This window comes from Palaemon carinicauda, chromosome 23 (genome assembly GCF_036898095.1).
Source record: "Palaemon carinicauda isolate YSFRI2023 chromosome 23, ASM3689809v2, whole genome shotgun sequence".
In the NCBI taxonomy this organism is placed as follows: domain Eukaryota; kingdom Metazoa; phylum Arthropoda; class Malacostraca; order Decapoda; family Palaemonidae; genus Palaemon; species Palaemon carinicauda.
The window spans coordinates 64,222,788-64,236,100 of NC_090747.1; the positions used below are offsets into that span (position 1 = coordinate 64,222,788).

The following is a 13,313-nucleotide window of genomic DNA, read 5'->3' on the forward strand; positions in this document are numbered from 1 at the left end:
CCGTTCTTGGCAAAGTCAAAAGAGAAAGTGGGTCAGATACATTGGTGTGCGAGTGAATGGGGTAGCTGGCTACCCCCGCCAACTAGCGGGTTAGCAGTTATACCTCGCTTAAAAGTCTTTACGGCTAGTCTTCCAGCTCCGCCGAAAGTAAATCCCTATAAACAGCGATGGATTTACATTGTGTCGGAACAATTTCAATTTTGGATAAATAAAAACTGAAACCAATATCCCACTAGTAACGAATGATAAGAGCAATTTCTTCTCTTTAAAAAGAGGTGTCATGCAGTCCTTGAATACTTTCATTTTCGTTTCATCTTTTTTATATTACTTTTTTGGGCTCAAGCCATGTCGTCCAGATGGAAGTTCCTAAAGCAGCTTCCTAAGGGATAGATGTTACTACAGTGATATTCCCAGAGAATTACACCTTCATGTCCCAGAATTCTAACTCCTGGAGCGAATATCCCTAAATTTTCTCTCAAGGATATCGCATAATATCAGAGGACGTATTCTTGACACGCCACATAGCAATCTGCAGCCCTAATAGCGTTTACACTTCGAGGGGGACATGTCAGAATAGAAGGGGGGCTGTATCAAGGTTACCCCCGTTCTCGTACTACTATTGACCACCATCACAGCGCCATTCCCAAGATGGCGGACATTCCTAATTTTGTAGCAATTTCGCTCAGTGGTGTTCCCTCTTGATCTAACTTTTCGATCGATTTGCAAGGATTATTATTATGCATTCTCCAACTTCTTTCGCCTTTGGAAAGTTGAGTATTGGGTCTTTACAATGAGTAATTTTAGCTCCTGTTTCACAGTGAAATTAAAGTAATTTATTGTGTTTAGAAGCTAAGCCTCATACCGGAGGCGCCATGGGCGCTGTCGTTTGTTAGGCATGTGTTATTTAGTTAGTAGAACGACTTCCCGGTTTTTAAATAGCATTAATTAATTATGTAAGCTATTTAGGCAAATTATACTTGTAAAGATATTTATGTGTATAATTTTCCTTTCTATGTCGATCGTATAGTTAGAGTTTCGGTGAGTGAGGTAACCGAGATCTCGTCTCGCCTAGGTAACCTAACCTAGCCGTTTTATTATACGTTCAGACATTTCCCCGGTTGCCCTCGTGTATTGTGATTTCAATTCATGCAGAGATAGTTATCTCCTAGAATTAGATGAAGCATTACACGTCTGCAAAAAGGGGATTTAAGGGTAATCCCTCTTTCCCTCTGAGCGTAGCCCTAGGCTACAACCCTAGTGGGTCGGCCTTGAATTTTTAATTCAGGCATGACTATCCTACGGTTTTTTCTGCCCTTCCCCTGTAACCGCAGATGCAGGTTTTTGGGTTTGGGCCAGAACTTCAGAGTATTTAGTCTGTGGTCGGTAGCTGACTAGCAAGGTGAATAGAATTCTTTTGCTAGGTTAGGCTGCCTACATAGGAGGCTAGACCTCCCTAGGCCACTCCTGAAGGGTCTGTACGATATGATACCTTCTCCCTGTGGCCTAGCAGACTAGTCCTGTGCTGGCTGACCCTAAGCTGAAGAATAGAATTCTTCTACTGCTTAGGGGACACCGGCACTAGAACCCCGTTCCCTTATTGTTTAGAGGTCGCGACGAGGGTGCTACCAACTTCTTTATTGTATTAATCTAACCCTAGGCTAGGGAATAGAAATCTTTAGCCACATGGGATAGTTCTAATACAGACACAAAGTAATGTATTTCCTAAGAAAGATACTTGTCAGACTAAACACAGTCCTAGATATCTTCATAAAATTGGCAGACACAGTCACGCAATAATTAAGCCTAGGAAATGTTGAGGCAACAACGTTCCTGGACAAGAGGCCGGGGTGAGCAGCACCCAAGTTGGCTGGTCTATGAACATCCAAGGAAATGATCCGGTCCCGGAACATCGCGGATGCAAGATAAGCTTCAAGAAGTCTCGATTCTCTCCAGCTCAAGGGTTTCCATGGTGAAAAAGCCATTGAAGCCTGTGGTCACACCAACTCTCCTTTCCTTTGGGAATGTAAAAGATGGCAAGGTCGGTCAAGAGACTGGTAATCAGTCAGATTCCCAAAACGCGAACAGGGAGGAGCTCTGATCTCTCTCCAGTTCGCAATAGAGACAGACCCAGTGCTAAGAGCACTGCTGCAAGATGCGTTGAAAGTCTGGAGAAAACAAGCATCAAACGCTCGAAGAGATCTAAAAAGACCGATATCGGTCTTTCCTTAATCGATTCCCTAACAAAGGTCAAAGCCCGAAAGTCCCAAGACCATGTTGGTCCTGTCATGAGTGGGGAAACTCTCTCCACGCAGATCAGACTGTCTACGGCTGATCTGGGACTCCAAAGTGATAACGAGACGCTGCAATTGACGATGCTAGAGAACGTCTCATACAGTCTAGGTGTAGTTAACCATCCCTTCCCTAAAGGGGTGGCACCTGTCAGCAGTTCATGTATAATTGATCCGCAATGTGACAGTAGATGCTCTGCTTGGGTTCAAGCTGATAAGAGCTAGAATGGTCCACGGACGCAGACCTATTCTCTTCCAGATGGGAGCAAGTCCCTGAACTGCAGTCCGATCTCTTCGTTACGAGCGTCGTCGAGGAACTACCTCAATACGTAGCCCCATACAAGGATCCTCTAACAAAAATGACAGACATCATGTCTCTGAAACGGAAGGGATACACTTAGGATTTCCAGTTCATCTCATCAAATCACCTGCTGAGAGTTCTCAACATGCTGAGATCCTTCCAGGGAGGAGTAGCTCTGTTGGCTCCCAAGTAGCCAACGAGCAATCTGTCCTCTTTGAGGAAGGAACAGAGGCTGAGGCTGTCCCTAGTTCTGAGCCCAGGACTACTTCAATTTATCACAGAGAACCCGAACCCTTCATTCCATGATTTTCTTGCCCTAGCGGTTAGGAAAAGGTTTGGGATCTCAAAAGGCAATACAGTATAGAATTCTTAGAAGAATACAAGTCTAAGTCAAATAGAAGACAATATGAGTCATCATGGAAAAAGTGGGTTGCTTTCGTAAAAGCAAAAGGACCGAAAGAGATTTCAATAAACTTCGGCATGTCCTTCTTTATCCATCTTCATAACCAAGGTTTGGCGGCCAACACGATAACTACGTGCTAGTCAGCCTTGACTAGACCTCTTCTATATGCTTTTCAAGTGGACTTGGTGAATGAGATCTTTAATAAGAACCTGAAGGCATGTGCAAGGCTTAGGCCTGCAGCACCACCAAAGCCCATCTCTTGGTCTTTGGACAAGGTCCTACATTATGCCTCATCCATGAACAATGAAGATTGTTCGCTTATGGATCTAACCCAAAAGGTTATTTTTCTGTTCGCTATAGCCTCAGGGGCTAGAGATAGTGAAATAGTGGCCCTATCTAGAGACAAGGGCCACATTCAATTCGCAGAAGCAGAACTGAATCTCTTCTCTGATCCAACCTTTCTCGCTAAGAATGAGCTACCCACTAAAAGGTGGGGTCCCTGGAGAATCTGCCCTCTGAAGGAAGATGTCTCTCTATGTCCAGTAGAGTGTCTAAAGGTCTATCTTTGTAGAACTTCAGACTTCAGGGGAGGACAGCTCTTTAAAGGAGAAACCTCTGGATCAAACTTACCCCTAAAACAGCTGAGGGCGAAGCTCACCTACTTTATTCGTAGAGCGGATCCTGACAGTACTCCTGTAGGTCATGATCCGAGAAAGATTGCTTCATCACTGAACTTCTTTCAGTATATGGACTTTGAGCGTCTTCGTTCATACACCGGATGGAAATCATCCAGAGTGTTTTACAAACACTATACAAAACAGGTCCATGAACTGAAGCACTATGTAGTGGCGGCAGGTAGTGTATTAAAACCTGCCCCCTGATTACTGTCATAAACAGCTAATTGCTTGGGACTTTGAATGTCCTCGCTCATATACTGGATGAGAATTACCCAGAGTGTTCTACAAACACTATGCTAAGCAGGTCCATGATCTGAAGCAGTATGTGGTGACGTCAGGTAGAGTACTTAACCTGCCGTCTAATTCTGTTATGAACAGCTAATTGTCTGGGACTGTCAATTAAAGGGAGAAGGGGTCCTCTCTCTTAGTGTGACCTCCTTGAATAATTGTTACCATGGTGACACTAACTCTGTTAAAAAATCCCAGGTGTGGAATTATACAAATAGCACTAGTGCCGTGTGTACGTAGTAAACAGTGTCGATAGAAGGTAACTGGTACAGGAATTATGAAGAGAAATTTCATTATAAATTTTCTTCAATCTGAGAGTGGCACTCATCATTTCTTTCTTCCCAAGAAAGAAATATAATCTCTATACAGGTGACATGTATAATTCCATTATCATGCTACATTAGTTTTACTTGCTAATTCACTTAGTCATTTATTGAAAATAAGAGTCTATTAGAATGTAATTACGTCCTAATTCGCCCGACAATTGCATGATTAAAGTCCAGAGTATGTACTCATCATATATTTGTATGCTCACAAGCAATGGATATAAGAAACACTGATAAGTATTCAGTAATATTCACAAACTACAAGACAGTTTGTACATCCAGTGTATACTTATGTTTGTTCATACAATATATGCTAACCTTGAGACCCCTTTTCTACTGTCCAGAATGACTCTTCCCTGTAGGGGGCAGGAAGCACTAACATCGTGGATGATTAGTGATAATGACGGATAACGGTAATGTCATTTGTCTCAATTGGTCCAAATGATCAGAGAAATGTTGTCCCAAGGTTTAGGCACTGATGAAAATCCACAGATACACTAATGCTCTGGTATGCTTCCATCAGGACGACATGGCTTGAGGCCAAAAAACGGATTTTGAGCGAAGCGAAAAATCTATTTTTGGGTGAGATCGCCATGTCGTCCTGATGGACCCACCCTTCTTTCTAAAAGAAAAGATCTTCACAGTATCCATCCCTGAGGTATCGTATCAGTAGCACCATGCTCAATGCTACAAGGAATGTCTGCCATCTTGGGAATGGCGCTGTGGTGGTGGTCAATAGTAGTACGAGAACGGGGGTAACCTTGATACGGGCCCCCTTCTATTCTGACACGTCCCCCTCGAAGCGTAAACGCTATTAGGGGTGCAGATTGCTATGTGGCGTGTCAAGAATACGTCCTCTGATATTATGCGATATCCTTGAGAGAAAATTTAAGGATATTCGCGCCAGGAGTTAGAATTCTGGGACCTGAAGGTGTAATTCTCTGGGAATATCACTGTAGTAACATATATCCCTTCGAAAGCTACTTAGGAACTTCCATCAGGACGACATGGCGATCTCACCCAAAAATAGATTTTTCGCGCCGATTATTTACAAATGCAGATTCACATAGGCTATGTATGATAGCGGCCACTTTGGCTAACTCAGAATACAGCAGTGTAAGGGGGGTCGCAAGGGGCACAGTTAGGTAAGTAGGTAAGGCCACAGCTTGTAGGTTAAGTTAGGGGGGAAAGTTTAGTTTAGTTGATATCCATTTTTAATCGACACGGGAGGAACTGGCCGCTGATATACAAAGGCTCCCATATTATTATTATTATTACTTGCTAAGCTACAACCCTAGTTGGAAAAGCAGGATACTATAAGCCCACGGGCTCCAACATGCAAAATAGCCCAATGAGGAAAGGAAAGATGGAAGATAAAATATCATAAGAAGGGTAACATCATTAAAATAAATATCTTCACATGAACTATAAAAACTTGAACAAAACAAGAGGAAGAGAAATAAGATAGAATAGTATGCTTGAGTGTACCCTCAAGCAAGAAAACTCTATCCCTAAGACAGTAGAAGATCATGGTACAGTGGCTATGGCCCTACCCAAGACTAGAGAACAATAAGAATGTAATTTTACTGCTTACATTCTATCCTTACCGTAATTTGACCAATATTACCAGTTTTACAGTTCGACCTTCTCCACTTTGATAAAATGAATGTCTTCCAGTTCTTGACATCCACACTTGGTAACCAAAGTAAAATCTAAATCCTTTCTCTCGAAATCAAGTTTAATTTTTTGGCTACAACCACTACACATCAATCGTTCATTGTAACTTCTTATAGCCTTTTTGGATATGCAAATCATTTCATCATTATCATTATTGTAGTCAGTCAGTTCTTTTCCTCTCATATATTCTGGCAACAGTTCATTGGTTGCAATATGATCCATATCTCTCGTACCATTGAGGCAAAGAGGATCATCTTCATCATTTGATAACACGGGTTGGCTTTGGGGTACTGTTGATTGTGCGTGCATGATGCTAGGAGCGAAATTGTGTGATGTACGCCTCGCACGTGAATATGGACTTGGGACCGTTTGTTGATGTGATGTAAAATACAGATGATTTGGATGTTGTTTATACCTCTTGATCACATTCATGATTTCAAGCTTAGCATCAAACTTGACACTCTCAGGAATACTCTTGAAGTCAGGCACCAGACCAAGAAGGAAATCTGTATCATGATCGTGAGGGGCGGTCGCTTTCTTAGCTATAGCTCCCAGCATAATCTTTTCATCCAAATGTACAGTTGATTTCTTCCTTTTTACATTAGAAGTGGAAGGTGCAGGCTCTCCTGGGTTTTCTCGTTCATCTCCCTGCACTATAGTATCCTCGACACTTTCAGCTGCATGTGGTTTTGTTGCGCAAATTTCGTGAAGAAAAGACAGCTGTTTGAAGTACAAATATTCCTTCCTCCCACTTCCTGCGCCAGATCCCGATTTTTCTTTCTTCGACAATGTCAATTCTCTTCTATAGCAGTCCCTAAAACTCTTCCATTTCCGTTGTAGATCTGCAGCTGTAAGATGATGTACAGATTATTTATAAAGTTATTAGTCTACACACTAGCTTCATCTAAAATAACTACATGAATAAAATTTCAATGATAGCACAACGTTTTCTCATGTATTATTATTTGTCGGGATAAATTAAAGTCGCGTCAAAATCTGAGTAAAATGAGTTTCATGTTATAATATGTAACATCCTCTCCCTATAAGTATAGCCACATACGTAAGTAAATGCATTTAATTTAGCAATAATATACTAATTTTTAAATGTTCTTTTCAGGTTCTTAGCAACAGGGTGTTCCTCTTTTGAACTACATTATATTTTCCGGTGTGGGAGTTCCACCGCTAGAGGGATCGTGCAAGAAGTGTGCAAGGTGATATGGGAGTATCTACACGACCTATGTTTCCCAGGATTAACAAAGGAAGAATGGCTGAAAATTGAAGAAGGCTTTCGTTGTGAAGCACAGTTTCTGAACTGCATAGGCGCCATCGATGGCAAGCATGTGAGGCTCATTAAACCAACGGGCAGTGGTTCTAACTAATTTTGTAAAAAGAAGTATTTTTCAATGGTGTTGTTTTCTGCATGCAACGCAAACTACAGGCTTACTTTTATAGATGTCGGTTCTTATGGTAAAGCATCAGCCTCCTCAATATACAAAAACAGTAACCTCTACCAAAAAATGCAGCAAAATACACTGAACATTCCTAGCGATAAACCAGTGTCAACGAATGGGGACCCACTTCCCTTCGTTTTCGTTGGCGACGAAGCTTTTGGCCTCTACTCACATGCTACGTCCTTATGGGGGAAAAAATCTCCAACACAAAAAACAAAAAAATTTAATTATCGCTTACCAAGAGCGAGGCGATACATCGAAAGTGCTTTGGGCATTCTCACAAATAAATGGCGCATATTTCATAGACCACTGGATTTACATGTTGAGAATGCCGAAAATATTATCAGGGCATGTTGCACTTTACACAACTTAGTAAGAGAAAGGGATGGTGTACAGTTTGAAAACAACTGAATGTTGTGGGTCTGACTGATGGTGATGGTGCAATACAAGCAGGATGCCCTCGATCCGCTATAACAATAAGAGAAAAGTTCTCGGACTACTTTTCCAGCATAGGATCAGTGTCGTGGCAGGATAGAATGATTGGGAACAGAGTGTAGGGCAAGTCAATGTGTGACATAGTAAAGGATGTAATGTGTTACAAACTTTTTTCAAAATTATTTCTTGTGTCACTTTTGTATTAGATATGACAAATTCGAAGATAATTTGTATTTTTCCTAACCATACAAACCTTAGCTATTTACAAAGGGTATTACTTTTAGCGCAGCTGAAATGACGAGCCAATAGTTTTTAACGAGGGTTAATTACCCCCGCGCTAGTTAGCGGGGGGTGAGGAAGGGTAGCTTGCTACCCCTCCCCCCTCCACACACCGGTGACTTGCTTCACTTCACTTAGAGGTAGGACTTGACTTGGGGGTCAGGGATGGCGGGCACATATGTGTAAATAGCTAAGGTTTGTATGGTTAGGAAAAATACAAATTATCTTCGAATTTGTCATTTGTTCCGTAACCGAAATACAAACCACGCTATTTACAAAGGGTGACTTACCCCTTAGGAAGGGTGGAAAGTCCCCAGCCTTACTGACTTTGGCTTGCCCGGGGGCTCGATCCCTCAGTGAGCAGCACTAGAGAGAGGGAGCCCCTGTACCTCACAGGTTCCTAGCATCGCTAGGAACGAGTGGCCTACATAAGTAGTGTGAGGAGGAGAGTGTGACTCGTCCTATGAAGTTGACCTTGAGACCTTCAGATAGGAATTCTAGGATAGGACGTTCCCCATACCACCTCGTCAGGGTATGGGAGACGCAACAGTATTAAGCTTAATACTAGGAGCACAAAGAAGCATGGGTTACCTGCAGAGGTCGAGGTCAGCTATGCGAGGACCAGGATGCTGCTTCCCCAAGAGAGGGGAGAATGAAGAAAGAAGTAAGGGTCAGACATACTCTTTCATTCACACAGACTAAGACCGGGTAACAACGCCCTCAACCTACTGCTACTTGTCCAAAAAGGAGCCTGAGGTTAGACCAGCTGTTGTGCAGCCACCACAGGGCCGATAGAGAACGTATCGCGGCTCCTGTGGGTCACGTCTTGCAGGTAGTGGGCTGTGAAGGTCGTTTGACGCTTCCAGACCCCAGCTTGAAGTACCTGCGTCACAGAGAAGTTTCTCTTGAAGGCCAGGGATGTAGCAATACCCCTGACATCGTGGGCCCGAGGGCGACGTGACGGAGGAGGATCAGGATTCAGGGCATGGTGGATAACCCTTCGAATCCAAGCAGAGATGGTGTTCCTGGTGACCCTCCTCTTTGTCCTGCCTGTGCTCACAAACAAAGCTCGCACATGAGGACGGACTGCAGCCGTTCTCTTCAAGTAGTACCTCAGACACCTCACTGGGCATAGTAGCAGCTGGTCTGGGTCGTTTGTTACAGAACAGAGACTCGCGATCCTGAAAGAGTCGAACCGAGGATCCGGCACTCCAGGATTCTGAGTCTTGGCCACAAACTCAGGGACGAACCTGAAGCTCGTGTCGTAGAGGAAGCTCCCTTGGGAGTTCCGTCAGGAGTTGCAGAAGGTCCGGAAACCATTCCGCGTGATGCCATAGCGGAGCTACTAGAGTCATGGAACAGTTGACCGATAGTCTGGTCCTGTTGAGCACCCTTCTCATCAGACAGAATGGTGGGAAGGCGTACACGTCGATGTTGTCCCACCGTTGCTGGAAAGCATCTTGCCAGAGTGCCTTGGGGTCCGGGACTGGTGAGCAGTACAGGGGCAGCTTGAAGTTCAAGGCTGTCGCGAACAAGTCCACCGTCGGGGAACCCCACAAAGTCAGGACTTTGTTGGCTATCTGAGGATCCAAAGACCACTCAGTACTCACTATCTGCGAAGCCCTGCTCAGACTGTCGGCGAGCACATTCCTCTTGCCTGGAATGAAGCGAGCTGATAGTGTTATCGAGTGGGTTTCGGTCCACCTCAGAGTCTCTACTGCAAGATGGGATAGCTGTTGCGAAAAAGTGCCTCCCTGCTTGTTGATATAAGCCACTACCGTGGTGTTGTCGCTCATCACCACCACGGAGTGACCCGCCAGGAACCGTTGGAACTGTTGAAGGGCCAGAAAGACGGCCTTCAATTCTACAGGTTGATGTGTAGGCACTTTTCTGATTCTGACCAAAGGCCTGAGGCCCTCTGGTTCAGAACGTGTGGCCCCCACCCTTCTTTTGACGCGTCCGAAAACAGAGTCAATTCCGGGGGGAGGACGAGAAGACTCACTCCCTTTCGCAGGTTCTCGTCGGCCAGCCACCACCGCAAGTCCGTCTGTTCCAGAGACCCCATTGGGATCAGAATGTCCGGGGAATCGGATCCTTGATTCCACCGGGACTTGAGCCGCCATTGAAGGGATCTCATCCTGAGGCGGCTGTTTGGAACCAGACGGGCCAGGGAGGATAGGTGGCCTAAGAGACGCAACCACGATTGGGCGGGGAGTTCTTTTCGCCTGAGGAAAGGTTCCGCCACCCTCCTCAGCCTTGCTATCCGGTCGTCTGATGGAAAGGCTTTGGAGAGATTGGTGTCTATTAGCATGCCTAGATAAACCAGTCGTTGGGACGGCTGCAGAGAGGACTTCTCGAGGTTTACCACGATCCCCAGATCCTGGCAAAGATCTAGAAGCCTGTCTCGGTGTCGAAGAAGGGTCGACTCCGAGTCTGCTAGGATCAGCCAATCGTCTAGGTAACGAAGGAGACGAATGCCGTTCCTGTGCGCCCAAGTCGAAATCAGGGTGAACACTCTGGTGAACACCTGAGGAGCTGTGGAGAGACCGAAACACAGCACCTTGAACTGGTAGATCTTGTTGTCTAGGCAGAATCTCAGGTACTTCCTGGAAGACGGATGGATTGGGATCTGGAAGTACGCATCCTTTAGATCCAGTGTACACATGAAGTCTTGTGGTCTCACCGCAAGTCTGACCGTGTCTGCTGTCTCCATGCTGAACCGGGTTTGTTTGACAAACCTGTTCAGAGCCGAGAGATCGATGACGGGTCTCCAGCCTCCAGTACACTTCTTTACAAGAAAGAGTCGACTGAAGAAGCCTGGAGAGCCGTCCACGACCTCCTGGAGAGCACCCTTCTCGAACATGGTCTCGACTTCGGCCTGAAGGGCCAGCCCCTTTGCCGATCCCATGGCATAGGAGCTCAACGACACTGGATTCGCTGTCAGGGGAGGTTGAGATGACGTGAACGGGACGCGATAACCTTGGCCGATCACTGAGACCGTCCAAGCATCTGCCCCGTGATGTTGCCGCCTGCGGACGCAACGATGAAGGCATCCCCCCACAGGTGGACACGCAGGGGGACTGCCACCCCTAGGGCTTGCGGCCGCGGCCGCCACCCCTAGAACTCTTGCCTCCCCTGGAGGACTTACCGCCCCTCTTGACCTTGGCTGGAAAGGGCTGGGGCTTAGACACCACTTTCTTAGCTGCCGGTGCCTGTTTGGGAGCCTTACGAGGCTGTTGTGGTGGGGCTGGAGGATTATAGGGCCGAGTTGTAAGGGCCCTGTGGAGGAGGGAGTCCGTGCTGGATTTCCTCCACCTCTCAGCCGTTCGCTCCAAGTCTTGAGGCTCAAACAGGCTCTCCCCCAGGAGGGAGGCATGTCGGAGCCTACACACATCTACGGCGGGGACCTTCGAATGGAATCTCTCGGACACAGCATCGCGACGCTTCAACACCGAGTTGGCCCACAGGGTGGTAACCTGGTGCGCCAAAAACTCGATGGAGCGGGTGCCCGAGAGCAAGAAGGTCTCTAGGGCCTTCCTATTGGTCTCCTTGGACAAGTCCTCCGATCGCAATAGGATGCCCAGAGATCCTAACCAGAAGTCCAGCCACGAAGTGGCCTGCATGGCACACTTAGCGACCTTCTCGTGGTTAAGGATCTCTGCCGCCGAGAACGACACCTGCCAGGCAGAGAGTTTCTCCAAGGGAACTCCCTTCGCCAGCTCCTCCACAGAATGATGGAGAGGAAGAGCGAGGTTGTGCTCACCCAGGATCTCGAAATACCTCCTCTGCTGAAGGCGAGGAGGAGGGATGAGTTTGTTCCCGGCAGTGGAATGACTGGAGGAGGTAAGAAGTGCGAGCTGAGCATTGGCCCTAGCTCTGGCACTCTTCAGCCCCCGAGACCAGGGCAGAGCTGCACTGGTCTTAGGGGCCTTCCGAACGTCAAACACTTCATCCAGAATCGTGTCTTTGCCTTCACGGGGGGGGGGATGACTGGATCCGTAAGACTGTTAAGTTGCCTTATCAGGCTTAGGACCTGCCAGAAGGCATGTTCGGACTCTTGCTGTTCTCCTCCCTGCGGGCTGGCAGCTAAGTCTCCTGCCCCAGGAATCTCTTCCTGGGGTGATACGTGGACATTCCCCTGGGTAGTCGTGGGTTCCTGACGAATCCTTGCAGAGGATTTAGGGATGGTCTTGGAATCCTTGGGTTCCCTCCTGGGAGGGATACAGGATCCCAACAACGAGGTTCGAGGGGCCCCTTCCTCACGAGACGATTCTCCTGCCTGAAGCGAAGTCTCCCCCCCTGGTGCCGAGGGGAAGACTACCGCCCCACTGGACTCACCTGAGGACGGAAAGGCCTCGTCCACGGGAGAAGGAGAGAGTACTTGTGCAGGAGAGGGGACCCTCGACACCAACCTCTTGGGAACCAACTTTGCCCTGGGGAAGTCACCACGAAGTCCACTCCTCTCTTTCTCTTCAGCGTAGGAGAGACAGCCGCTGGTTTGTTACCCTGGCCAGCGAGTGCTGGTTTCATAACCCTCACTAACGCCCGTGCCAGCGGACCAAACCAAGTCTGCTGCTCCAAGGACACAGAGTCCGAAATCCTCGCTAAGGTGAAAGGGATCGGGCGATCCTTTGGAGTGGACACAACGGTACCTGCCTGAAAAGAAGGTGGGGAAGAATGCTGTACTGACCTGTCTTCGTCCTGCACTACCAACCTGTGCTTGGATGGAGGTGATCCCGAGAGCCGTCTAGGAGCACGCGTCCCTGCTGCTACCACCGGCTGTGGAATTCGCCGCGAACTATGGTCGCGCGAATGCGAACGGTCGCGCGGACGTGAGGGTGGGCAGGTAAATGAACACGTGTCCGAGGCGACGAACGCAAGCGATGGCGCGACGGCGAGGGATCGTGCTGCCGCGTAGGTGAAGAAGATCGCTGGCGATGTAGATCCACAGGCGATCGATGACGCGCTGTGGTATGTCGATGCACTGATGTGCGATGGTGAGCAGCATGCGCAGGTGAATGACCGCGTGCTGGTAAGCGATGGCGAGCAGCATGTGTAGGTGAATGATCGTGTGATAGGGTGCGATGGTGATCAGCATCCGCAAGAGGGCGATCGTTCAGGGTTGTGCGATGAGGAGCAGCATGCGTAAGCGGGCGATCGTGCAGGGTTGTGCGATGGCGAGCAGCAT

The 13,313-nt window shown here is 47.1% G+C and overlaps 1 protein-coding gene and 1 pseudogene across 3 annotated transcripts in view; one reads left to right on the top strand and one right to left on the bottom strand.

The window, feature by feature from the left end:
• LOC137617137 (uncharacterized) overlaps window positions 1–13,313 on the bottom strand; it is a 32,136-nt gene that overhangs the window by 11,800 nt on the left and 7,023 nt on the right. For 2 of the 3 annotated variants that reach the window (XM_068346993.1, XM_068346991.1), the window contains one exon: window positions 5,891–6,808. In XM_068346993.1, the coding sequence (XP_068203094.1) occupies window positions 5,916–6,808 (893 nt within the window). In that variant the 3' untranslated portion in view covers window positions 5,891–5,915. Of the gene's footprint in view, window positions 1–5,877; window positions 6,809–13,313 lie in introns of all 3 variants that reach the window. The other variant, XM_068346992.1, reaches the window with a different exon arrangement.
• On the top strand, window positions 6,816–7,968 carry LOC137617071 (uncharacterized; annotated as a pseudogene).